The 27539-nt window shown below is 44.3% G+C and overlaps 1 protein-coding gene across 1 annotated transcript in view; it reads right to left on the minus strand.

Annotated features, from left to right (window-relative positions):
* The window catches only part of LOC119979709 (cubilin-like), a 225388-nt gene that overhangs the window by 28048 nt on the left and 169801 nt on the right, over positions 1–27539 (minus strand). Inside the window, exons 19-20 of the mRNA XM_038822269.1 lie at positions 12646–12854; positions 6524–6671 (exon numbers count right to left, since the gene is read on the minus strand). Of these exons, the coding sequence (XP_038678197.1) occupies positions 6524–6671; positions 12646–12854 (357 nt within the window). The remainder of the gene's footprint in view (positions 1–6523; positions 6672–12645; positions 12855–27539) is intronic.

A 27539-nucleotide genomic window follows, 5' to 3' on the forward strand; every position in this document is an offset into this window, starting at 1 on the left:
GTCAATTAAACTTTACATGGTCCGCGTCCCGACTGTGGCGATCTTGCGGTGGGCAAGGCAGAAGAATCCAGCCCATAGTGTGATTCTGTGTATGTATTGTCTGATGTCCTTGTTTTTAATTCTGTGTCTATGCATTTCATAGAAATATGGAAATATAAATAAATAATAACTCATGATATGTGACTAGATATGCGAATAGATAGATGTTTCTCAGCTGTTGCCGATGCCACAGTATGGATGTCACTGAGCAACTGCAGAACACGCTGAGGGGGAGGGGTAAACAGCCAGCAGTCATGATCCTCATTGGTACCGATGACATACCTAGAAAGAGGAATGTGGCTATGCAGTCAGAATTTAGGGAACTAGGTCAGGAATTAGCAAGCAGGATTTTAAAAGTATTAATCTCTACATTACTCCCAGCACCATGCTTTAGTGAGCATAGAAATAAGGGGTTAGAATGGATGAATACATGGCTGGAGAAATGGTGCAGGAGGATGGCTATAGATTGCTGTGGCACTGGGATGTAGAACACTGGGATTGGGAACTGTAAAAGCACTTGAACATGACTGGGACAAATATCCTTCCAGGGATGTTTGCTAATGCTGTTGGAGAGGGTTTTTAAAAATTATTTCATTCGATGTGGGTGTCACTGGCTAGGCCAGCAATTGGCCATCCTTAATTGCCCTTGAGAAGGTGCCTGTGAGCCACCTTTCTGAACTGCTGAAGTCCATGTGGTGTAGGTGCACCATAGTGGTGCTAGGGAGGGAGTTCCAGGATTTTGACCCAGTGACAGTGAAAGAATGGCGATATAATTCCCAGTCGGGATGGTGTGAGGCTCAGAGGGCAACTTGCAGGTGATGATGTTCCCATTCATCTGCTGCCTTTGTCCTTTTGGGTGGTAGAGATCATTGGTTTGGAAACCTTGGTGAGTTGCTGCAGTGCATCTTGTAGATGATGGTGGAGGGAGTGGATTTTGAAGGTGGCAGAAGGATGCTACTTTGTCCTGAATGACATCGATCTTCTGGAGTGTTTGTGAGCTGCACTCATCCAGGCAAGTGCAGAGTATTCCATCACACTTCTGATGCTGCCTTAGATCGTCTCTTCTAGCACAGTATTTATATAGCTAGTCCATTTCAGTGTCTGGTGACTGGTAATCTACAGGATGTTGATAGTGGGGGATTCAGCGATGGTAATGCCATTGATTATCAAGGGAAAATGGTTAGATTCTCCCTTGTTGGATATGGTCATTGCCTAGCACTTGTGTGGCATGAATGTTATTTGCTACCTGTCAGCCCAAGCCTGGATATTGTCCAGGTCTTGCTGCCTTCGCACATGGACTGCTTCAGTATCTGAAGAGTTGGGAATGGTGCTGACCATTGTGCAGTCATCAACAAAAATCCCAACTTATGACCTTTCGATGGAGGAAAGGTCGTTGATGAAGCAGCTGAAGCTGGTTGAGACTAAGACACAGCCCTGAGGAACTACTGCAATGATGTCCTGCAGCTGAACTGACTAACTCCAACAACCACAGCCATCTTCCTCTGTGCTAGGTATGACTCCAACCACTGGAGAATTTCCCGCCTGATTCCCATTGACCCCTAGTTTTGTTAGGGCTCTTTGATGCTACACTCGGTCAAATGCTGCTTTGATGTCAAGGATAGTCATTTTCGCATCATCTGTTGAGTTCAACTTTTTTGTCTATGTTTGGAAAAGGCTGTAATGAGGTCAGGAGCTGAGTAGCCCCGATTGAAGCAAAACTACATGTCAGTGGACAGGCAATTGCTGAGTAAGTGCTCAGATGAAGCACTGTCACTGACACCTTCCACTATCTTGTTGATGTTCTGGTGTAGACAGGTGGGGAGGTAACTACTTCCAGTCCACTCTTGTTAAGTTATTCCTCAGCTTAGTAAAATTACCCTCACCCCAATTTCTAACTTCAATTTTGCTTGCCATTTCAACTCACCATCCTGCACATACGTCCACATGTCCGTCCTTAGCCTGCTGTAATGCTTCAGTGAAACCCAGCGCAAACTGGAGGAACAACACCTCATCTTCCAATTAGGCACAAAATAACCATCCGGACTTAACAATGAGTTGAGACTGTGAACTCTCTCCTCTAACTTCACCACGTTTTTATTTCTAACAATTTATTCTCCTTTCTTTCATTGATTGTTTTTTCCCTCCCCATTGTTCCCCCTCCCCCCACTCCACTTGGACCAACTGTTCCTAGTTGCCCTTTGACTTACTGATCACCTTTGTTCTGTCAGTCACACATTCTAATCTCTTTATGTGCCACTATCCTTATTCACCTCCATTTACATTCCTGGACATCCTTGTCAATCTCCACCTGTCACTGGCCCCCTATCCAACCCCACCGCTCCACTCCCCCACAACAGTATGAATCTGACCCCATTTCCAGTTCTCGCTAGCTTTGACAAAGAGTCATCCAGACTCGAAATGTTAGTTCACTTTTCTCTCCACAGATGCTGCTAGTGGTGCTGAGATTGTCCAGTATTTTCTGTTTTTGTTTAGTGACTTCTAGCTTTGATGTTTTCCATAATTATGTTAAAACTAACTGAATTATGAATACCACCACCAAAAATGTCTCCCTTCTACCCGCCCAGCTTAATTTCTTAAACGTAAGTGTGGTGAATCACAGTCCGTGTAATTCACACTGTTATTATATATGATGTACTGTGTCTGTGTAAGCTCGGTATACGAGCAGTTGCGCGGCTCTGCCCCTAGGGGGAGATGAGGAGTTTCTACTGGGCTCCACCCTTGGCTCCGCCCATGGCTCCTCCCACTAACCGGAAGTATAAAGCCTGGTAGTCTGAGCCTGCCTGCCAGTTCATCGCGTCGCAGGCGGGCTTCGTTGTAAGATAATTAAAACCACTGTTCACTTCCAACTATGTGTCGTGTGAATTGATGGTCACATCAGTAAATCCAGAGCCACATTCAGGGGCTCTTGATTTGACCGTCCCACCCTTTTTCTTTGAGGGAACACGTTTACCGCAAACTCCTTTAATCTCACTTTGAATGCCAACCATAGCTCAAGCTAAGACATCTCTTTGGAACCTGCACAGCTGAAAATGTGTTCTGTAGCAGGAAGGTTCCTCCACCTGTGCATTTCGATGGGATCATCAACCACTTTCAGGTTAGTTGCTCATTACCTTTTACCGGATCTCTGATTTTGTAGAAGTGCTTGGTGATCTGCAAAGCTGTTTAAAATTGATGAAGCCAACAAGGAATGGGGTTACATGCAGAAAAGACCTTGGTTTTGACTAAATGATTCTGATCAGACCAGTATCTCACAGTCATGTTATCTGTAGTAATATCCACTTTGCCCTGTCACATAAATAGGAAATGAGGCAGAGGCAGCACAGAACAAACTGCTCACACAGGGAGGAGGAAGATGTGTGCAGTGGTCTCAGTAATATAAATTATTCAGCAAGCATCTGCCAGGTGTTTTGCTCTTACCTCAGCCAAGACCAAGAATGGTGTGTGGGTCAACTCAGCACGGTAGCACAGTGCTTCGCACTATGGCTTTGCAGCACCAGGGAACCGGGTTCGATTCCCAGCTTGGGCCACTGTCTGTGCGGAGTCTGCATGTTCTCCCTGTGTCTGCGTGGGTTTTCTCCGGGTGCTCCAGTTTCCTCCCACAAATCCCAAAAGAGGTGCTTGTTAGGTGAATTGGAAATTTTGAATTCTCCCTTATTGTACCCAAGCAGGTGCCAGAGTGTGGTGACTTGGGGGTTTTCACAGTAACTTATCATAGAATTTATAGTGCAGAAGGAGGCGATTCTTAAGCCCACACCTCCACTCTATTCCCATAACCCAACACTAAGGGCAATTTTGGACACTAAGGGAAATTTAACATGACCAATCCACCTAACCTGCACATCTTTGGACTGTGGGAGGAAACCGGAGCACCCGGAGGAAACCCACGCACACACGGGAAGAATGTGCAAACTCCACACAGACAGTGAACCAAGCCGGGAATCAAACCTGGGACCCTGGAGCTGTGAAGCAATTGTGCTAACCACCAAGCTACCGTGCTGCCCTATTATTGCAGTATTAATGTAAGCCTACTTGTGACAATATAAAGATTATTATTATGTAAACGAGGCACTCATGGAAATCTGCTACCACTTGCATACAACCCTGCAATCACAGAGCAGGACAAGGACAGTATTGGCAGAGGCTGTAAAGTTAACCATTACCCAGAATCACCGGGTTGGAACAAAGGGCATTTATAACATCTCCCAATTCGTTGTCCACAATTATACAAGTGAGATGACTGAAGCTCTTTTTGCCAGGAAAGGAGAGTTCATTGTGCAGAAACATCTTGTTTATGGATTTGCCAGAGTTGTGGCCCTCCCCATGATGCACAGTACCATTGATTACACACACATCACTTTGAGGACACTTTCTCTAAGTGCTGAGATGCACTGCAACTACATAAGTTTCCTTTCCCATAATGTGTGACTGGCATGTACCAATGCCTGCCACACTGGCAGTAGTCACGCTGGACTACAAGGACGATCCACTTAACCTCTGACTCATGACAAGCACAATCCAATCACATATTGCCTGCTTACATATGATGAGAACCATGTGGCTACACAAAATCTCATCGAGGAGACTGCTGGGATGCTCAAGTATTGGCTCAATCCCCTGGACCACAACGGAGCAGCCCTGCAACGTTCCCTGGAATGTATGTCCTTATTCATTGTTGTCTACTGTGACCTGGATAACATTGTCATAACGCCCAGCACCTTTCCACCAGGAACATTGCATGCAGCTGAGGAGGAGAGGCAAGAAGAAGTGAGGAGGCAACAAAATAATCTCCTTTCTGACCTCACTGCCCATGAGTGTCTCATTTGAATATGACTCCCAAAATTCCTGTTCAACAAACAGTCCCTTTCTTACCTTCACTCTGTCACTGATCATCCCTTGGTCACAATGCTGAAATATAAGACACTCAACTATATAAAAGAAAAACTCAAGAACTACATTATAGAGAGTACAACAGGTTAACACAATGTGTGAAACCCTCGCAGGAATGTGCTGTAAGAGACCACCTGATCACTCCTGGCACTGGAATTACATCCTCAGAGATTCAATTCAAGAGCGGACTATACGGTCAATGGAAGAGTCCTGGAGAAAATTGATGTACCGAGAGATTTGGGAGTTCAGGTCCATTGTACCCTGAAGGTGGCAACGCAGGTCGATAGAGTGGTCACGAAGGCATACAGCATGCTTGCCTTCATCGGACGGGGTATTGCGTACATGAGTCGACACGTCATGTTACAGTTGTATAGGACTTTGGTTAGGCCACATTTGGAATACTGCGTACAGTTCTGGTCGCCACATTACCAGAAGGATGTGAATGCTTTAGAGAGGGTGCAGAGGAGGTTCACCAGGATGTTGCCTGGTATGGAGGGTGTTAGCTATGAAGAAAGGTTGAGTAGATTAGGATTGTTTTTGTTGGAAAGACGGTGGTTGAGGGGGGGCCTGATTGAGGTCTACAAAATTATGACACGTATGGACAGGGTGGATAGCAGCAAGCTTTTTGCAAGAATGGGGATGTCAATTACAAGGGGTCACGATTTCAAGGTGAGAGGCGAAAGTTTAAGGGAGATGTGCATTGAAATTTTTTTACGCAGAGGGCGGTGGTTGCCTGGAACGCTTTGCCAGCGGAGGTAGTAGAGGCAGGCACGATAGCGTAATTTAAGATGCATCTAGACAGATATATGAACGGGCGGGGAACAGAGGGAAGTAGATGCTTAGAAAATAGGCAACAGGTTTAGATAAAGAATTTGGATCGGCGCAGACTGGGAGGGCCGAGGGCCTGTTCCTGTGCTGTAATTTTCTTTGTTCAATTCCCTGCTTCATAGTACATCTTGGGAATTGCCTTTATGATACCTCGCCTCCATGATGTGGTCCCATATCGGGGTGAGTAGCCATCTGTGCAAGGGATCCCTCTTGTTCCCTCGGATTCATCCCTGGGGGTGGGGGTTCTGGAGGGGGGGGGGGGGGGTTGAAGATGAGGAGCTGCAGCAGCTTGGGTTGGCAGAGGATGGAGGAGTCAGAGCTGCTGCCAGGAAAGTGAACACACATGTGAATGAATCTTTTGTTATTGTTGAAGACAAGTTGATCTTTAAGGGAGTGAAAGCTCTTCTGGTTGATGAAGGTGACTGCTCTTGATGGGCACATGGATGTAATCAATGACAGCCTGCACCCCAGGGAGTTCAGCTGTTGTGACAAAATCCTCTGACCGATGTACCCAGGAGGTAGCATCTGGATGGAATGAATTGTACTGTCCAGCTCTTGAAATAAGGGTATGTGTGATTTGCAAGATACAGTGGTGTGCAGCTGCTTGTGAGACACCAGCAAGGTTCACATCAGATTCTTGGAAGCCACCAGAGGCTAAAAAAATCCAATAAACCCATTAACATTGTTTTTTGCCAGTAGATACCTCTGACATTATCCAGTTACACTGAGTAAAAACACGGTTACTCACTGAACATCAATGAACATTAACTGTATTCTTTCATCTTTGTCCACAAATATATACCAAATACATTTCGCATTATTTGGATAGTTCACTGGATGATTGGGGCTGGTAAATGTTCCACTATCATCATCAAGTTTCCCTCCACATTGTGTATCTAGTAACAATGAAATGAGAAAATAAGCATAAAATATGCAGTATTTTTGTCCTCCAATTCATCTGTCTTTACTCACCTTGAGAATTTACCCCCTTAGCTCTGATATAATTTGATGAGTCACATACTTCAGCAAAGGTGATTTTCTGCATAAAGTGCCAAATCTGAACAGCACAATCTAATGCTCACCCATTGTCCATGGTTTATTTCATTTTCATTTTTCAAATCCATTTTCAAAATTGCAATTGTAACATTTACAATATCACCAATATATAGACTAGGGACATTTATATAACTTTAATAAATAACAAATAGCATTGTTTAATTATGTTTAAACTGTACTCTGAAACATCCTTTGTGTCAAATAGCTGAACAACATTCAATATCTAGGCTCACATACAACGAATGACCTCTTGGTCAAAAAAAGGACTGCTGTTGTGTGTAATACAGCACCCCATTGTAAATCATGAGTTTCAGGAAAACTAAGAAGTGAAGATTAAGGAAAACCAGGTCACTTGAGCCAACTAAGTAAAATAGTGTTCGATACTGCAAAGTATAATGTGAGCTGGTGCTGAAAAAATTAATTCCGGTGAACATTCTTTTATTCAAAAGTGTGTAAAATGATCTGCAAACTATGATGAGTCAGGAACATTGGACAAGTTCAGCAATATTGACAATTGAAAATGTATCCTTACAAAATGTTACCTGCAATGATGTTGTGATTTTGTGAAGGAAAAATACAGTAGAAAAGCGATGTACATTGCCATGGATTGAAAACAACTGATGAAGCAAGAAAATCTGAAAAATCTGTCCCTCTATCATGTTCGCCAGTCTAAATTCTGTTCTTCAAAAGAGCGCTTATGCTGGTCTGATGTAATGGCTGGTGGTCACAAGCAGACAGTTATAACTGGTGAGTAACCATCATTCCCCATCGCACTTTACTGGCCTTCAGAAAGGCTCTTCTTGACATAGAATGGAATCCAGTGACACAGTTGCCAGCAAAGCCACTGCCACTGATATTAGACTTGGACTGGGCACTCCCCTTCATTGGACTATTTGTTCCAATACTGGACTTTTTCTAGCTCATTATATCCTGCACTGGCCTGTGCTGTGCTACAGTCATACTATTATCTCACCTCAATTCACACAGATCACAACAATGATCATCTCTACCGTCATGCTAACAACAGGTAGGACTGGTTTTCAACTTACCAATTCCAGGCTTATTATAAGTCAAAAATGAAGCAGTTAAGTGGTGAAATGTGTACTTTTTTGGGGGGGGGGGGGGGTTGGCTGGCTTGCATTGTGGATTATAATGAATTATCGGCTTGTTTTTATACGTTCAAAAGCACTGAAGCAGTTAATCAGTGATTTGCATATTTTCATGGCTTGCGTTGTGTGCGCTGAGGGTCAGTTGGGTCAGGAAGGCATTGATGTCATTGCAGGTAGTGTTTGATGTTATTTGGGGCCATGTCACCAGAGGGTGGGGCGTGACATCATGGGGGCCCCACAAAGATGGAGAGCTTGGAGTCCTCAAAAGTGTAAGGCCACCTCCAATTGGAATCAGAATCTTCATTCCTCAAAGAAGGGGCAACAGCAGCAAAAACCACTATTTCAGCTGAAATCTGGCGACTGGTGGGGGTGGGGAGGGTTCTCTCCAATCTCTTTAAACACTGGAGTTGTGATAATGCCATAAATATCCTCATTATATCCTCATTGGAGCCACTGCTTTGGTAAATTTGCTGAATTATGATTTCTAGTCCACTTACTATGACACTTTACCTGAAAGATTACAGCAAGCAAGAAAAACTGAAGAAACTGTTTTCTCCAGAAAATATGAAGTAGAAGTGTGTCCAGATTGAAGTCTTTAAGCTTACAAAGCTTTGATAGGTGAGGCATAAAGAAAATGTTTTTATTTGTGGAAGAATCCAAAAGTTAAGACATTTACTTATAAATGCAATAGGGAATTAAGGTGAAACATCTTTACCCTGAGATCAATTAAACTGTGGAACTCCCGGTCACATGAGATAGTTGGTGGATAACATTGGTGTGTTTAAGGGGAAGTTGATTAAAAGCATAAAAATTGAAATCAAAGACTATATTGGCAGAGTGAGATGAACAGCATGGGCAGCACGGTCACACAGTGGTTAACACAATTGCTTCATAGCTCCAGGGTCCCAGGTTCGATTCCCAGCTGGATCACTGTCTGTGCGGCGTCTGCACGTCCTCCCCCTGTGTGCGTGGGTTTCCTCCGGGTGCTCCGGTTTCCTCCCACAGTCCAAAGATGTGCGGGTTAGGTGGATTGGCCATGCTAAATTGCCCGTAGTGTCCTAATAAATGTACGGTTAAGGTTGTTGGGTTACGGGTATAGGGTGGATACGTGGGTTTGAGTAGGGTGATCATGGCTCGGCACAACATTGAGGGGCCGAAGGGCCTGTTCTGTGCTGTACTGTTCTATGTTCTATGTTCTAGGTTACGGGGATAAGATAGATAGGTGGCCTTGAGTAGGGTGCTCTTTCCAAGAGCCAGTGCAGACTCGATGGTCCGAATGGCATCCTACTGCACTGTAAATTCTATGATTCTATGAAGAGGAACGGGAGAAGGCTCATGTGGAGCATTAACACCGACAAAGACCAGTTGGAATGAATGGCCTTTTTCCGTGTATCCTGTTCTACCTCATTGTCCATAATATTAAAAGCGGATTGTACCAGAGGGGCTGGCACACACCTAATGTTGTTTCTACGGAAACAAATTGGGAACTATGGACCTGTAAGCTTAACGTCAGTGATGGGAAAGGTACTGGAACCTACACTGAAAGAATGGACAGAAGAACATCTGGAGAATTAAACTATAATTGTAAATAATCATCACAGATGCTGAATCACTGACTCTTGCTTAATAATACTGGATATATTGAGATTTGGTTAAATGACAGAAAACTTAAGTAGGAATAAAAGGGTAATTCTCAGGTTGGCAGGCCTTAACTGGTGGATAACCACAAGGATCAGTGCTGGGATCACAGCTTGTTCACAATCTAAATAAATCACTTGGATATGGAGACCAAATGTAATACTCTCAAATTTGCTAAAACTAGGTCGAAATGTAAGTTGTGAGAAGTATGCAAGGTTGCTTCAAGGGATTTGTAGAGGCTGAGTGATTGGGCATGAACACAGCAAATGGAAGGTAATGTGATATCCACTTTGGTAGAAAAAAACAGAAAGGCAGAGTATTTCTTCAGTGGTGGAAAGTTGGGAAGTGGTGATGTCCAAAGGCTGTCCCTGTTCATGAGTCACTAAAAGCTAGCACACTGGTGCAGCAAGCAATTTGGAAGGCACATTGTATGTTGTCTCTCATAGTTAGGGCATTTGCGTACAGGAGTAAAGATATCTTGCTGCAATTGTGAACATATGATGAGACCACACCTGGAGTAGTGTATCCAGTTTTGGCTTCCTTATCTAAGGAAGGATAGACCTGCCACAGAGGGAGTACAGTCAAGGTGAACCAAACTGATTCCTGGGATGGCGGGATTGTCTTAGGAAGAGATATTGAGGAAATGGTATTCTCGAGAGGTTTGATAAGAGGTGACCTAATTGAAACTTATAAAATTCTTACAGATTGACAGGATAGATGTGGCTGGCTGATGAGTCTCGAACCAAGGACAAAGTTTCACAATGAGGAGCAGACCACTTAAGGTGAGGGATTTCTTCACTCAGACGGTGGTGAGTCTTTAGCATTCTCGACCCCAGAGGACCATGGAAGGGCAATCACAGAACACGTTCAAGACACACCAAGGGATATAGAGATAGTGGAGGAAAATTACACAGAAGTAGGTTATCAGCAATAATCTGTGTGAACCGCGGAATGGGGTTGACCGGTGGAATGGCCTACTTCTGCTGCTGTTTATCTGTTCCTCTGTTGACCTGATAGAAATATTTGAAGATGTTAAAAGATTAAATGCCATTTACTTGGTTTTTCAAATGTCATCAAGAAGTTCCCACAGTTGACTAATAAGAAAGGTTAGGATGCATAGAATCAGGGGATAATTAGATGCATGGAAATTAAATTGATCAAAAAATAAAAAGTGAAGACTGGAGGTGAAGGGTATGTTATTCAGACTGGAATATGACTGAAAGTGTGGTTCCACAAGGATGAGTGCTGAGCCTTTTGTTATTCATCATTTATATCAATGACTTACAAACAAGCAAGACCACATCAAAATGTACAGATAATACCATTGGAGAAAACATTAGAAAGCTTATAGATTAAGCAGTTAAGAAAATTAATTTCAAGATAGATAAATGGGACTATGAACTTTGGTTTAAAATGTTAGAAACATCAACTAATCCTGAGATAGTACAAAATAGTGACTGAGTTAGAAAAGCGAAGGGATCTATGCACAAAGGTGAATGAATCATTTAAAACAGCACTGCATGCCAATGAATTCAATAAAAATGACAATTTAGCACTCCGATTTATTTCTAGGCTGGATAATTCAACGGTAATGAAGTTATGTAACATGTATTGGCAGCACGGTAGCACAGCGGTTAGCACTGTTGTTTTACCGTGCCAGAAACCCGGGTTTGTTTCCCAGCATGGGTCACTGTCTGTGCAGAGACTGCATGTTCACCCCATTTCTGCGTGGGTTTCCTCCGGGTTCTCTGGTTTCCTCCCACAAGTCCCAAAAGACGTGCTTGTTCGGTGAATTGGACATTCTGAATTCTCCCTCAATGTATCCGAACAGGCACTGGAGCGTGGCGCCAAGGGTATTTTCACAGTGACTTCATTGCAGTGTAACGTAAGACTACTTGTGACACAAATAAAGATTATTTATTCATTATTTTATTTTATAGAACTGTGGTGAGGCCACGCTAAATTCACTGAGCACAGTTCGAACTTCCATTGTCTAAAAAAACACAGAAACAATGGAGGAAGTGCAAATTTAATAAACAAGGGTGGTGCCCAGAACTGAGATATTACAGCTCCAAGGAACAACTGAACAGGTTGGGTATTTTCCTGTAGAAAAGAAACTAGGCGGCATGGTGCCTATGGCGCTGAGGACCCGGGTTCGAATCCCGGCCCTGGGTCACTGTCCGTGTGGAATTTGCACATTCTCCCTGTGTCTGCGTGGCTTTCACTCCCAGAACCCAAAGATGTGCAGGGTAGGTGGATTGGTCACACTAAATTGCCCCTTATTTGGAAAAAAAATAATTGGGTACTCTAAATTTATTTAACAAAAGAGAAACTGGAGGGCAGCACGGTGGTGCAGTGGTTAGCACTGCTGTCTCACGGTGCTGAGGTCCCAGGTTCGATCCCGGCTCAGGGTCACTGTTCGTGTGGAGTTTGCACATTCTCCCCATGTTTGCGTAGGTTTCACCCCCACTACCCAAAGATGTGCAGGGTAGGTGGATTGGCTATGCTAAATAGTCCCTTAATTGGAAAAAATGAATTAGGTACTCTAAATGTATAAAAAAAAAGGAAAAAAAAAGAAAAGAAACTGGAATGAGCAGAGATCTTAAAAACTGTGACTGATTTGAGCAGCGTAAATTCTGGAGAATCCATCAACATAGACCCAAAATATAAGCCAGTTCCTAATAAATTCAATTCTAAAATAGTCGGAGATTGGAATACGCTACGACAGGAAATAGTTGAGACAGATCCCTTAGATACTTTCTAAGGAAAAGTAGATGACTACATGGAAGAAAAGGGACTAGAAATATACACTGGCATGCTGAGGTGAGGCATATGGAAAAGGAGAAATCTCTTGCTGAGAAGGCACACAGGCACAGATTAGTTCTGGCCTATTTTTGTGCTGCATATTCTGTACAGCTCTTTATAAGAGCGTCATGATGCGAGGCATAATGAATGGAGACCTTAACAAATCCTTATCGACTTTCAGAAAGTAGTCACATCTGCTAAATCAGTTTCATACCATGCCAATTTCAACAGCACAAATCAAGAGAAGTAATTTAACACTTACTTTTATTTGCAGACATCTCATAGTAATTTGCAGTAAAGCCGGGACCAGTATTTTGGGAATCAGATTGGAAATAAACAGTCATAGCATTGGACGATGATGTAAATGCACGATTTGATCCAGTACATATTGTGGAAAGCACTGGAGAATCAGTTGAAGGCCCATCATATATTTTAACATAATCATCTGAGCAACCTGGTGTAGGTTCCAATCTGTAGAGAGAATCAATTTTCCATTTCATTTCTTTTATTAACAGTTTACTTGCGGATATCAATTAAAAACCTAAGGAAGCGTGGAACAAAAATCAACCATCCAGCCCCAATCTTCTGTCAACTCAAACACAAATTGCCCTCAGGTGAATGTAATGTAATTTATTTGGTCATCTGAGGGATAAGAGAAGTTGGGCTGGTTCTCCCTAAAGCAGAGTGGTTTAAGGCAAGATTTGATAGAGGTGCTGAAAACCATGAATTGTTTTAATGGGGTTAAAAAATGAGAAACCAATGAGAGGAAATTAATGTTAACATAGGCAAAAGAACATGAGGTGAAATGAGGAAAATTCATATTCCAAGACAAATTGCTCTGGTCTGGAATGCTTGGCCTGAAAGAATAGTGTGGGTAGATTCAATAATAACTTTCGTCATGTTCTGCAGTCTGGCTGATGTGAATGATGAGCTACAGAACATCGAGTTAAAATAATTTATTATAAAACAACCGAGTGATAAATATAACAAGAAGAAATAAAATAATCAACTACTAACACTAACTAACTATTATAGCGCTTCTGCAAAATACTTCTATCCTTCAACATGACTTACTCCCAACTGCCCAGGCACAGGGTCACATGCTGGGTATACCTGGAGGTCATGTATAATATTATGTACAGAATTGCTTTATCATCACATCCCCTTTCCTTTGGAAAATGATCTTATTTAAATGCATTAGGTTTTTTCACTATTCACCATGATATGCATAATTATTTACATCTTACCGAGGTACAGTGAAAAATATTTTCTGCAAGTAGCTCAACAGATCATTAAGTACATGAAAATAAAATTAAAATAAAATACATAATAGGGCAATTCAAGGTACACAATGTAACTACATAAACACCGGTAACGTGTGAAGCATACAGGGATATAGTGTTAATCAGGTCAGTCCATAAGAGGGTCGTTTAGGAGTCTGATAACAATGGGGAAGAAGCTGATTTTGAATCTGTTTGTGTGTGTTCTCAGACTTTTGTATCTCCTGCCCGATGGAAGAAGTTGGAAGAGTGAGTAAGCCGGGTGGGAGGGGTCATTGATTATGCTGCCCACTTTCCCCAGGCAGCGGGAGGTGTAGATGGAGTCAATGGATGGGAGGCAGATTTGTGTGACGGATTGGGCTGTGTTCACAACTCTCTGAAGTTTCTTGTGTTCTCGGGCCGAGCTGTTGCTATATCAGGCTGTGATGCAGCCAGATAGGATGCTTTCTATGGTGCATCTGTAAATGTTGATGAGAGGAAGTATAGGCGCTTTTGTGCTTTCTTGGTGGTAGCGTCGATGTTTGTGGACAGATTTTTGGTGATGTGCACCCCTAGGAATTTGAAGCTGCTAACCATCTCCACCTCAGCCCCATTGATGCTGATAGGGGTGTGTACAGTACTTTGCTTCCTGAAGTCAATGACCAGCTCTTTCGAAAGGGAAAATGCTGGAAAATCTCAGCAAGTCTGGCAGTTTGACCAGCTCTTTCGTGTTGTTTCAGAGTATTTACAGCCTGTCACAAGTTCAGTCTTTCAGGTTTGCACCTTAGCCTTGTCGATATTCTAAGTGGCTGCTATACTTGCGACGTTGCATCATCTTCTTTAGTGTTTGTTGATGCTGTTTGCTGTTCTTCATGTATCGTGATGTCTGTGTAATGTTGTAGTTGTCCCATAGGCTGCGTCTGCTGGACTGTATGTTCTTCAGCAGTTTTAGGACATGCTTCTTCTGGTCATTGCATCACAAATGATTGGCGGACTTTAAGCAGAGGTCTTCTCTCCGTCTCAAGACAACACCTTCACCCGTAATGATGAGATATGAGTTTGGACCTGCTTGTTGCAGTACCTTTGCCTGCTTAGACCATCTATTTCCTTTGGAATCTTCTAATCTAACTGTGTCCTCTGGCTGCAGAGGTTGGAGTCTTTTCCCAGATCTATCGTAGAATCCCTTCTGCCTCCTTTTTTGAGAAATCAGTTGTCTTGCTAATGTACGGTTCACTGGTCGTTCTCAGTTGCCTGTTCATCAGCATCTGGGCAGGGGAGTGCCCATTGACTCCTGGTGCCGAACGATAACTTAGGACGTGAGATAGGTGTCATCTCAGCTCTCTAGTGCTTTTTTCAGGAGCTGTTTAATGATATGAATGCCCTTTTCAGCCTTGCCGTTAGAAGGGGGTAGAGAGGGCTGGAGGTTACATGTTGAAAATCATACTGCTGCGCAAATTCTATCCACTGATAGCAATCAAAACAAGGACCATTGTCACCCATGACCACGTTCAGAATGCCATGGTGTGCAAACATCTGTTTGACATTCTCAATGACACATCTGGCTGTAGAACTGGACAGCTGTGCTATCTCCAGGTAGTTAGAGAAATAGGCTATGACTATAAGACCATAAGACATAGGAGCAGAATTAGGCCACGGCCCATCGGGTCTGCTCCGCTATTCAATCATGGCTGATATTTTTCTCATCCCCATTCTTCTGCCTTCTCGCCATAACCCCTGATCCCTTTATTAATCAAGAACCAATCTATCTCTGTCTTAAAGACACTCAATAATTTGGCCTCCACAGCCTTCTGCGGTAAAGAGTTCCACTGATTCACCACCCTCTGGGTGAAGAAACTCCTCCACTTCTCAGTTTTAAAGGATCGTCCCTTTAGTCTGCGATTGTGTCCTCTGGTTCTAGTTTTTCCTACAAATGGAAACATCCACTCCACGACCAGGCCTCGCAGTATCCTGTAAGTTTCATTAAAATCCCCCTCATCCTTCTAAACTCCAACGAGTACAGACTCAGAGTACTCAACCGTTCCTCATACGACAAGCTCTTCATTCCAGGGGTCATTCTTGTGAACCTTCCCTGGCCCCGTTCCAAGGCCAGCACATCTTTCCTTAGATATGGGGCCCAAAACTGCTCACAAATGGGGTCTGAGGCTTTATGCAGCCTCAGAAGTACATCCCTGCTCTTGCCAATCCTCTATTCATGCAGGAACTTACCCGAAACACCATGGGCTCTTAACATATTTAACAGTCTCCTATGCAGCATCTTATCAAAGGCCTTCTGGAAATCTAAATAAATCACGTCCGCTGGTTCTCCTTTGTGTAACCGCCTTGTTACCTCCCCAAAGAACTCTAACAGATTTGTCAGACATGACCTCCTCAATAGGTCAGTCCTATTTTATCATGCATGTCCAAGTATTCCGTAATCTCATCTTTAATAATGGACTCTAAAATCTTACCAATGACCAAAGTCAGGCTAACCGGCCTTTAATTTCCCGTCTTATGCCTCCCTCCCTTCTTAAACTTCTTATATTCGTCATTTTCCTGCCTCCAGTGATTCCTGAAAGATTACCACCAATGCCCCTGCAATCTCCTCAGCTATCTGTTTTAGAACCCTGGAGTATAGTCCATCCAGTCCAGGTGATTTATCCACCTTCAGACCTTTCAGTTTCCGCAGGAAATGGCCTTAGTAATGGCCACTACACTTACCTGTGCCCCCTGATTCTCCTGGAGCTCTGGTATCCCACTGGTGTCTTCCACTGTTTGATCCATCATTTCAATATCATGTTTGATCCGTGGTCAATACATTGCCTCGCACTTTTCCATACCGAAGTGTCCATCATGTAGCTTCATGAGAATTATTGACCATAGTGCCTGTGAAATCACAATCCACTGATTCCGCAGCAAAAATCCATTCACATCATTGAACTCTGCTTGTATATTGTAGACAGCTGGCCAGAATCTTTTGGACCATGCTTCATGGAGATTCTGTCTCACTTTCTGCAGGACTGTACCCATGGCAGTTTCTTCTTTAATTATTTTTGATTTGTTGCCAAAGACTGGCAGAGACTCAGTTACGAGGTTTACGTGGACCTGTACGTCCTCATCCAGCTGGAGTGGATCCGCAATCCCGGCGGCTCCAGATAGCGTGTCAGCAACAATGAGATGCTTTTCTGGTGTATACACCAATTCGAAGTCATACCGTTGCAACTTCATGATCATTCGCTGAATCCTCGGGGACATCTCATTAAGGTTTTTTTTATGCTGCCGACCAGTGGCCAGTCTCCACAATAAATGTTGGAAGCCCATACACATAATCATAGATCTTCATCAGCCCATTAATCAATCCGAAGCATTGCTTTTCGATTTGAATGTATCTTCATTCAGTATCAACATCGATCTCGATGCATATCCTACTGGACGCCAGCTTTCTCAACATTCTGTTGGAGTAGGACCACTCTCAAAACATCCTTTGATGTGTTCGTCGAGATTTTTGTATTTCTTGCTGGGTCAAAAAAACATCAGGACTGGCGCTGGGATGAGCAAAACTTGCAATTCCTGCCATTCTTGTTCATGGCTGCTGGACCACTGGAATGTCTCATCTTTCTTTATGGTCTCCCTAAGATGTGCCGTTTTAGCTGCCAAGTTGGGAATGAATTTGCCCACAAGACTTATAATCCCCAGCATTCGTAAAATGCCTTTTTCATCAGTACGTCGTGGCACCGGCGGAATTTTGTCTTGTTCAGGCTGAATACCTTGTGCGGAGAGCTTGTTTCCCAGGAAGATGATGTTGTAAACACCGATTTGACATTTTGCCCTGTTCAACTTCAGACCATTTTTCTTGCTACTTTTAAGACCCTGAGAAGCCGTCTCTAATTCTCTTCCCATGTCAATCCCCAAATAATTATGTCATCCACATAAACTCAGATCCCTGGAATTCTTTCAACTATATGCCCCATGGCAGAATAAAAATTTCTGAACCAGAAATTATGCCAAATGACTTTCTTAAAAAGCAATATCTTCCAATGGGTATGTTGAACATGCATAATTTAGTACTTCCTTTATCTAGTTTAAGGTGTCAGAAGCCTTATGATGTGTCTAATTTGCTGAAACAGGTTGTTCCTGCCATCTTAAGGGCAGCACGGTAGCACAAGTGGATAGCACTGTGGCTTCACAGCGCCAGGGTCTCAGGTTCGATTCCCCGCCAGGTCACTGTCTGTGCAGAGTCTGCATGTTCTCCCCATGTCTGCGTGGGTTTCCTCCGGGTGCTCTGGTTTCCTCCCACAGTCCAAAGACGTGCAGGTTAGGTGGATTGGCTATGATAAATTGCCCTTAGTGACCAAAAAGGTTAAGAGGGGTTATTGGGTTACGGGGATGGGGTGGAAGAGAGGGCTTAAGTGGTTCGGTGCAGACTCGATGGGCCGAATGGCCTCCTTCTGCACTGTATGTTCTATGTTACATATTTGGATAGAATTTTCAAGTTGGTCTGTTCCCTGAAGAAGCCACTCATGCACCTTTTCATTGGAGATTCTGAAAACTATCTGATCATGTATCATTGACGACTGGAGTGTGCTAAAATTGCATGATTGCGTCTTCAACCGCAAGTCGATGAAGAAGCTATCAAATGTGTCTCCCATGTTCTGGGTGCGCATACGAAATATATATCACTCAAAGGTTTCATTTTTTTTAGGAGAGTAATGTCGATCAAAATGCTTGAGAAGTTTGTCAAAATTCTTACTGTCTGTCTTGCTTTTGAACACAAATCTGTTGAAAATGTCTTTGCTTGAGGAGCTTCTACAGTGAGCAGCAACATGATACGCCTCTCATTGGGCTGTGTGCAGACCAAGGACTGCAACATATAGTTTAAACTGTTGGTTAAACACCCTCCAATTCTCATCTATGTTACTGGTTATCGAAAGCTGTTGAGGTGTCTTGATACCTTCCATCCTGGGTTTTGAGGTTTTACCACATGTTGAGCACCAGTTGCCAGTAGCTTGCAAGGTTAGTAGAAAAAACGTGTTTGCTTTCTTCTTATTTCAAGTTATCTTTAACTTGGTTTGGATTTCTTGCAGAAGCTTTGAGTTCTTGGTGAATCACAGCTCCTGGTACCACATCAAGTTTTCTAGACTGGCCGATGTGAATGATGAACTACAGATTGTCTAGTTTAAATAGTTTATTTTGAAACAACTACATGATAAATATAACTAGAATAAGTGAAATAATCAACTACTAACACAAACTAACTATTACAGAGCTGCAGCAAAATACGTCTATCCTCCAATACAACTTACTCCCAACTGCCCAGACACAGGGTCACATGGTGGGTGTACACTGCCACCTGGTGGTCGTAGGTCATGTATAACATTATGAACAGAATATCATCACAACTTTCAAAAGAATGTGATATAAATATTTGAAGGAAAGAATTTGAAAAGCTCTGGGGAAAGGGTAGGGAGAGACTCATTGGAAGCTCTTTCGAAGAGCCAGCAGTGTTGTGTTCTGTGATCTAACCATTGTAATGATGTGCACAGAACATATGATTATATAACTTGGAAGATGATTTATTAACAAACACGTGGAAAGATAACACAGAAATGAGAAAACAGACAAAGGCTACTAAATTAATTCAGTGAATTCAACTGGAGCTACTCTAAGTGCAACTATCCTGTTGTACGTCTCACTACCAACTGGAGGGTATTTCAAGTCACGTGATAGATATCGATCACCACCAGCTGGTTGGAGGTTGCATTGCTAACTATATACAGAACTGTGCACAGGCATATCACCACAAGCAGTGGCACGTGGCTGAATGGTTTTCATCTGAGCTGTAATATTCTGTGGCTGTAAAGTTTGGCTCCGTAGGCTCAGTAGTTTCAGATCCAGAAGTGCACAGAACATGCAGATTGTGACATCAGTGTGTAACGCTCATTTGATGCCATTACTGGATTTTCAAACCTTGAACCTCTAACTAGGACCTTCTCTGAAACATTTGGCCTACATGTGATTCTAGATACTATGTGGTAGACTCTGAAATAGCCTAGGAAGTCATTCAGTTGAAGGGCAATGAGGGATGACAACTGCTAACCATAGAATCATGGAATTTACAGTGCATGAGGCCATTCAATCCATCAAGTTAGGCCCTTGGAAATAGCACCTTACCCATGCCAATGCTCCAGCCTATCCCTGTAACCCAGTAACCCCACAAAACCTTTTGGACACTAAGGGCAATTTAGCATGGCCAATCCACCTAACCTGCATATTTTTGAACTGTTGGGAGGGAAGTGTTGCACCCGGAGGAAACCCATGCAGACACGGGTAAAAAGTGAAGACTCCACACAGACAGTTACCAGATGCTGGAATTGAACCCAGGACGTTGGAGCTGTGAGGCAACAGTGCTGACCACTGTGCCACCGTGCTGTCCCTCTTGATTGTGATGCCCACATCCCATGAAAAATAAAGAGAATGAGCACCGTGAAACATCTGGCTAAACGTGCTGTAACCATCCACTTTATCCTCAACATGAGTAGCAAATTGTTGTGGTGTGATATATATATGTGTCACTTTAAGGACCATATTGTAAACTGCTATCCATCGTTACCCACCAGTAGATACGATGTGATGTAGAATACCATAATTCAGTAGACAGAAGAAAAGAAACAGTCATACAGGTCAAACATGACCCTTTTGCCACCCAGTTAATATTGTACGTTTATTGTTGTAATGACTTAGACCAGGCCTTTGAGATTGGTCAATTGGAATACGAGTTCCCTGATTAGTGACCCAATTAGGAACCTCTTCTTTGTATATAACAGGGAGTGTCAGATCCTCTGCACTCTGAGTGCAGATAGCAAGTTGAATGCACATGGTTCTGCTGTTGGTTTGTTAATAAAAGGAATTCTGGTGAAGGGACTTCTGCCTCTGTGGACTTATTACAAATGTTTCACCTTCAAATAAAGAACACACATAGGGTGTGATTCTCTAGCCTCATTATGCTCATGTTCAAGCGAAACAAGGCCGGTGAATAGCAAGAGAGGCAGAAAACGAGAACCGCGTCTGGCGCCAAACAGTTTGCGATACAACCGGCCCACTCCCGGAGGTGAAATCGGGATCGCGTTGTAGCATAGTGAGAAACCAATTATCACCACTTAAGCCCTATTTCCATACAATTAACGAAAGCGACTTCATATCCAAAGACCTCCCATCATTCAGCGGCCTCCTCAGCAAGTGCTCATGCTGGTGCCAATTAGTATTCCTTTTGAAAAACGTGGACCTGGTGGAAGGGCTTCTGTGGGGAGCCAAGGAGACAAGTAGCCATCTTTACACACAGGCAAAGAGCCCAGGGCACTGGACTTGCCACCCCAGTGCTTGATGTGGTGTGGGGGATCTCGGATGGGGGTGGGGGACCCTCTGCAGGGATGGGCTAACCGCACATAGCATCACTATGCCTGGATTGTGTATATTCGTTGCGAGGCAATCCGTGTCCCTGCCTGTCTGCCCCACTGACCACCCATTAAACTTATTTACTGCTGAGGTCTCTGGCTGCGCAGCTGAAGGCTATTGCTAATAGGGAATTGGCAATCGTAGTAAAGTGAGCACTTCACACAACCAAGTGGATCCCCGTGGGTATGCGATCCATGTAGCATGTTGCCGACATTGCCTAGCATCCCAATCATACCTTGCTGCCTGGAAATTGTGCTTGAACCACTGTGGGAGGCAACACCACACACGCAACTGCCAACATCTGAACATCCATGGGATGGGACACAGCTCCGGGACATGTCCATGGCCGGAGGGTGGGTGAGTGCCTTAGGGAGGAGTGGGGAGGTGGGGTGATGCCTGGATAAATGGACCAAGGGCTCGGAGGTCAGCCCACATTGTGGAAGAAAGTGACAGAGGTATCAGACTAGTTGTGCACAGAGCTGTTTATTGTGTTTTGCAATTCCCCACCCTCCCGATAGTGCTGCCACCTCCCCCACCCCTCACCCCCTACCTAACCACCCACCCCCTCCCCCTGGTGCCCTCAGTCATTCTCGATGTGCTCAGCCCTGCTAGCTCTACCACTGCTGTGTCCCCAGGATGCACATCTGAGATGGACGTAACCAGCTTATCACGTCCTGTGGCCTTTGCTGCCATGGCGGGCGTCCTCTGGGGGCTATGAGGCTGGAGGCCCCCCCGCCCACCTGTTGGTGGCACATGTACAGCCGGGCTGCCCTGTGCCATGTGCTGGCTGTGAGACACGGCCTCATCAGAGGATTGGGACCCGGGGTAGCTGGTGGTTGTGGTGATCTTTGCGAGGGGTTTCCAGGATGGTAGACATAGTGATCACAAAGATCTTTTTAAAGAACTAAACTAACTTTATTTTAACACTACTAAATGTGAGTTTGACACTTATTCCAAATAGCAAACATACATATAAGAATTAAACTACATTCACTCACACTATCTATAGCTATTGACTATAACAATTGTATTTTAACTATGAATCTAATCTCCTTGAGTTCCAACCTAATCTGACCCAGAAGTCCAAGAGTCTGTGCAATATATAGCACTGTCTCTTAGCTCCCTCTAGTGGCTAGGCTTAACGTAACATTAACTCTTTACATGCTGTACTTTTGTATAATGTCACATCCCCCTTTCTTTTGAAAAAAATGTTGTCTATACGTTTTCTCGTTTACAATATTATACAGCATGTCAACAATGATAGGACCAATGTTATTTTACAAATTCACAAATGTAATTTATTTGGAGGTTTCCTACGTCTTGTACACCTTCTTAATGTTACTACAGTGTTCTGTGAATTGTCTGGTTCATTTAACAATATAACTTTGGAATATTTGCAGGAAATATGAGTTTTTGACTTGTGGTAGCTGATTCTGTGAATGTAATAGGTTGTTTAAGTTTCAGGAAATCTCTTATGTTTCTTCTAAAAGTCTTTTCAGATTGTGGTCTGATGAAGTATGATCTTGGTGTGAGCTCATTGAGTATTTGTGCAGTGTCCCTCCATCCACCTTCAGGATTACGAATGGGTACAATATCACCTTCTTTGAGTGTAGGCAGTAGTTTGGAGTTTTTATCGTAGTATTTCTTTTGTTTGTTCTTCAGTTGTTGCATTTTTTGATGCATGACTTGTTGATCTTTGTTTTGGAATAATGAGAATTGATAACGTAGTCCGTATTTTTCATCCCATCGTCCCAGTTGTGTTGGAGAAAGCCCTGATGACAATGGTGTAGCCCTGTACGCTAACAGTGCTAAGTCAGAGTCATTTTCGTCCTCCATAGCTTTTCTGAGAAACTTCTTCACAATTCCTGCCCCTCTCTCTGCTTTCCTGTTTGCCTGTGGGTATAGTGGGCTAGAAGTTACATGTGTGAAGTTATATTGATTAATAAATTGTAACCACTCTAGGCTGCTAAAACATGGTCCATTGTCTGTGACAACAGTAATTGGAATGCCATATCTGACAAATACACCCTTTGTTGCCTTGACAACTGAATGTTTTGTTGAGTCAGATAACTTGACAACTTCCGGAAAATTTGAGTAATAGTCAATGATTATTAAATAATCACAGCCTTGAAAGTAAAATATGTCCACTTCGACTTTGGTTGAGTAACTAGTTCATTTTCCACTAAGTTCTGTTTACATTCTGTCAGTTGGTGAGTCTGACGTATGTGACACTGTTTCATGTAGTTGTCTGTATCTTTGTTGATGCCAGGCCAAAACACCGATTGCCGTGCTCGTCTTCAACATTTCTCAGTGCCTTGATGTCCTTCATGGATGTGTGCGAGAATGTCCTGTCTAAGACATGATAGAATTACTATACAATCATCTTGATGTGTTGGGCTGGCTGGGTCGATGTAGACTGCACTTGATGCAATGTAGCGAGAGACAGACTTCCAACACTTGATGAGATGCAACACGATTTTATTTAACATCTAAACTATTCTACATGTTCAACAGTGGGTTGACACTATGCTGACTTGAATTGAGACCTGACACTAGCCTGAGCAGGCTTACTAGCTACCACATGGTGTTTACACTGGTTAGCTCACGAGCTCTGACTGTTTCAGAGGCTGGGTCCCGAGAGAGAGGGAAAACTGGTGCCCTCTGACTTTATAGTGGTTGTGTCCTGTCTGGTGATTGACTGCTCTGTCCTGTATGCTTACTGGTCATCCTGTGTGCCAATCACTGCCTCTCTGCACTCCATTATATACATAGATGTATATTATGACACATCTTTCAATAAGAAAGTTGTCTATGGTTGTCAAGTCCCCTTTGATGTTGCAAAGGTTTGCACATTTTCCTTTGGGCCAGTCAGTACGTAGATATTATGTTACTTGCTGAAGTGTCATATCTCGTAGAGTTTCTGCCTTGATTAATTATAGTATGAAGTCTTACAACACCAGGTTAAAGTCCACCACGTTTTTCCCAAATGAGTTCTAATTTACTTGCAAGTTACACATGTTACGCAGCACGGTAGCACATGTGGCTTCACAGCACCAGGGTTCCAGGTTCGATTCCATGCTGGGTCACTGTGCGGAGTCTGCACATTCTCCCCGAGTCTGCGTGGGTTTCCTCCGGGTGCTCCAGTTTGAGCACAATCAAAAAACATGATCAAAGAGCCTAATCAGATTGGTATGATATTTAAGAATGTCATGACATCGGCAAAATGGATGCCAAATGGGGGCATTTTTAGACCAAATGTCCCTGATGCGACCATCAATTCACTCGGAGACTCGAGTCGAAGTAAACAGTGGTTTTAATCAGCTTACAACTTTGCCTGCCTGCGACTGGAAGGTGGTCCCGCAGGCCTGCTGCTCTTATACTTCCTATAAGGGGCAGAGCCATGGGCGGAGCCCGTACATGCGCCACATCTCCCCCTGTGGGTGAAGCCACACAGTGGCCCATAGATGGAGCCCACAGGGTTAATGGCATGGCATAATGCAACACAGTATACTGGTGAATTACTAGTGCTTATACATTCACCACATTCACCCCCGTGTAAAAAAAATTAAGTCCGGCGGGGGTGACGGGTTCACAAATTCAGTTGGTCCGGCGCCCGGATCGTACGTTGTGACCGACGAAGCACTGGTGTCGCGGCCGTTTCAGATGGCTGTGGAAGTGTGTTGGCCCGGTGGTGGACTCCGGGATCTGCTCTTCCGGAGCTTCATTCCTGCGGACCGGTGTGCCGGGTGGAAGGGAGCGCGGAAACCAAATAGGTGCGGGGGCGCAGGACATGGGGGGTTAGGCGGGGTATAGTGTGGGGGGTACATTAGTGGTAGTGGTGGAGGAGCATGCGGGTACCAGGTCTTGGAGGGAGATGGTATCCTGCAGGTCATTAGGGTGTTCTACGTATGCATAATGTGGGTTCGATTGCAGGAGCTGGACACTCTCTACCAGGGGGTTGGTCTTATGGGTCCGAACGAGTTTCTGAAGGAGGACAGGGCCTGGTGTCCTCAGCCAGGGCAGAAGCAAGGCCCCTGTGGTAGTTCCCCTGGAGAAGATAAACAAGCGGTTATGAGGAGTCTGGTTTGTGGCCGTGCAAAGGAGGGACCTAATAGCGTGGAGCGCATCAGGGAGGACCTCCTGCCAGTGGGAAACCGGGAGATTCCTAGACCGTAGGGTCAGTAGGACGGTCTTCCAGACTGAGGCGTTCTCCCTCTCCACCTGCCCGTTACCACTGGGGTTATAGCTGTTAGTCCTGCTCGAGGCGATGCACTTACTAAGCAGGTACTGATGCAGTTCGTCGCTCATGAAGGATGAGCCCCTGTCACTGTGGACATAATTGGGGAATCCAAACAGTGTGAAGACTCTGTGCAGGGCTCTGATGACGGTAGGGGTGGTCATGTCGGGGCATGGGATGGCAAACGGGAAATGGGAGAACTCGACTATAATGTTAAGGAAATAGGTATTGTGATTATTTGAGGGGAGTGGCCCTTTCAAATCAATACTGAGGCGTTCAAAGGGCTGGGAAGCCTTTACCAGGTGGGCCTTATTTGATCGATAGAAGTGCGGTTTACACTCCGCACAGATTTGGCAATTCCTGGTTACAGCTTTGACCTCCTCGGTGGAGAAGGGCAGGTTGCGGGCCTTGATGTAATGGGTGAGCCGGGTGACCCCTGGGTGGCAGAGGTCGTCGGGGATAGCCTGTAGTCGGTCGTCATCCGTGCCGGTGCATGTGCCGCGGGATAGGGGCTGGCCGCAAAAATGGCAGGGTAGCCCCCCCGTGGTGGGCGGGCGGCTGCGCGGCGCAGGCCTGGGGTAGTCTCTGGTCGGGGGCCCACGAGGGGGTCGCGTGATCGGCTGGGAATGCAGTGAGACTCTGAAAAGCGACCTCCAGCGAGGTCGCCAGTTTTACCGTGTCCTCCAGGTCTTGGGCCCCCTTTTCGAGCAGGCGCTGCCTCACATAGTTCGATCAGACCCCCGCAACGTAAACATCTCGGACAGCGAGTTCCATGTGCTGAGTGGCTGTAACGGCCTGATAGTTACAGTCGCGCGCGAGGGCTTTGAGGTCGCGCAGATAGTCATTTAGCGACTCCCCGGGGCATGGCGGCGAGTGGTGAAGATATGTCCCGCGTCGACTTCATTCACGGGCCGCACGTAGATGCGTTCGAGTGTCGCGAGGGCCTCAGTATAGGAGGTGGCTTCGTCTAGTTGGACAGAAATGCGATGGTTCACCCAGGCGTGGAGAAGACTCAATCTCTGTTCGTCCATGACGGATGATGTCGACGACACGGCCAGGTAGGCCTTGAAACACCGAAGCCAATGTGAAAACATTTCTTTCGCCTCCGCGGCCTGTGGATCGAGTTCCAGTCTGTCAGGTTTGAGGGCTGACTCCATAGTAGTTCTCTAAGCTGATTAAATTGAGGCGACCATCAATTCACTCAGAGGCTCGAGTCGAAGTAAACAGTGGTTTTAATCAGCTTACAACTTTGCCTGCCTGCGACTGGTACATTACTGAAGGCGGTCCCGCAGGTCAGCTGCTCTTATACTTCCTACAAGGGACAGAGCCATGGGCAGAGCCCGTACATGCTCCACATCTCCCCCTGGGGTGAAGCCACACAGTGGCCCATACATGGAGCCCACAGGGTTAATGGTATGGCATAATGCAACACAGTATACTGGTGAATTACTAGTGCTTATACATTCACCACAGTCCCATTGTGCCCATGGAGGAAACGTCAGGCCACAATCTAAGATGCTGAATTTGATTTACTTTGTCGCTCAGCTCAGATAAGTGCTTCGCAAACTATTTCCCAGTTTGGCCTCATTTTAATGCCTAAGACTTTGTGTGACCTCATTGCTTCCTCAGAGCTCATGACCCTAAAATATCATCTCATGACCGCATTTGGGATCAGGACCAACAGTTTGGGAAGCCTTGGTTCAGACAGCTGAAGATATTGCTGTTCCAAAGGCAGTTGTTCCAAATCGCAAACTTAACTGAGGGTTTACATCAAGTGTAGTGTAATTTAAACATGGCAGTTTCCACATATACAATGACAAGCCCATCATCTCTCTCAACTGCCTTATAGTTTCTGCTTCTTCGACACCCAGGATTGACTGAGAAGGTGGCTGTCACAATCTCCAAATTAATTTCAGCTACAGTTCTAAGATTCATATTTTTGTCTCGGTTTGCTGAGACAAAATTACAAATTGAATGTTATATATTTTGGTATATTTTCTTTCAATTAAATTGTTTCTGTTAATTTTCAATGTTGGAACCATGTTCAACTTCCTTTGCTGATCAATAAAGCTAAACAGCTTCAGGAAATGCCGAGATTAGGGCACAAGGAGTGGAAAGGTCGACTGCCTGGTGCTTTATCACCAAGAAAATGTGTTTGTCACACAAAAGCTTAGCAAAAGTGTCTTCCAACCATAAACTCAACACCCTGAT

The sequence above is a fragment of the Scyliorhinus canicula genome, chromosome 16 (assembly GCF_902713615.1).
Source record: "Scyliorhinus canicula chromosome 16, sScyCan1.1, whole genome shotgun sequence".
In the NCBI taxonomy this organism is placed as follows: domain Eukaryota; kingdom Metazoa; phylum Chordata; class Chondrichthyes; order Carcharhiniformes; family Scyliorhinidae; genus Scyliorhinus; species Scyliorhinus canicula.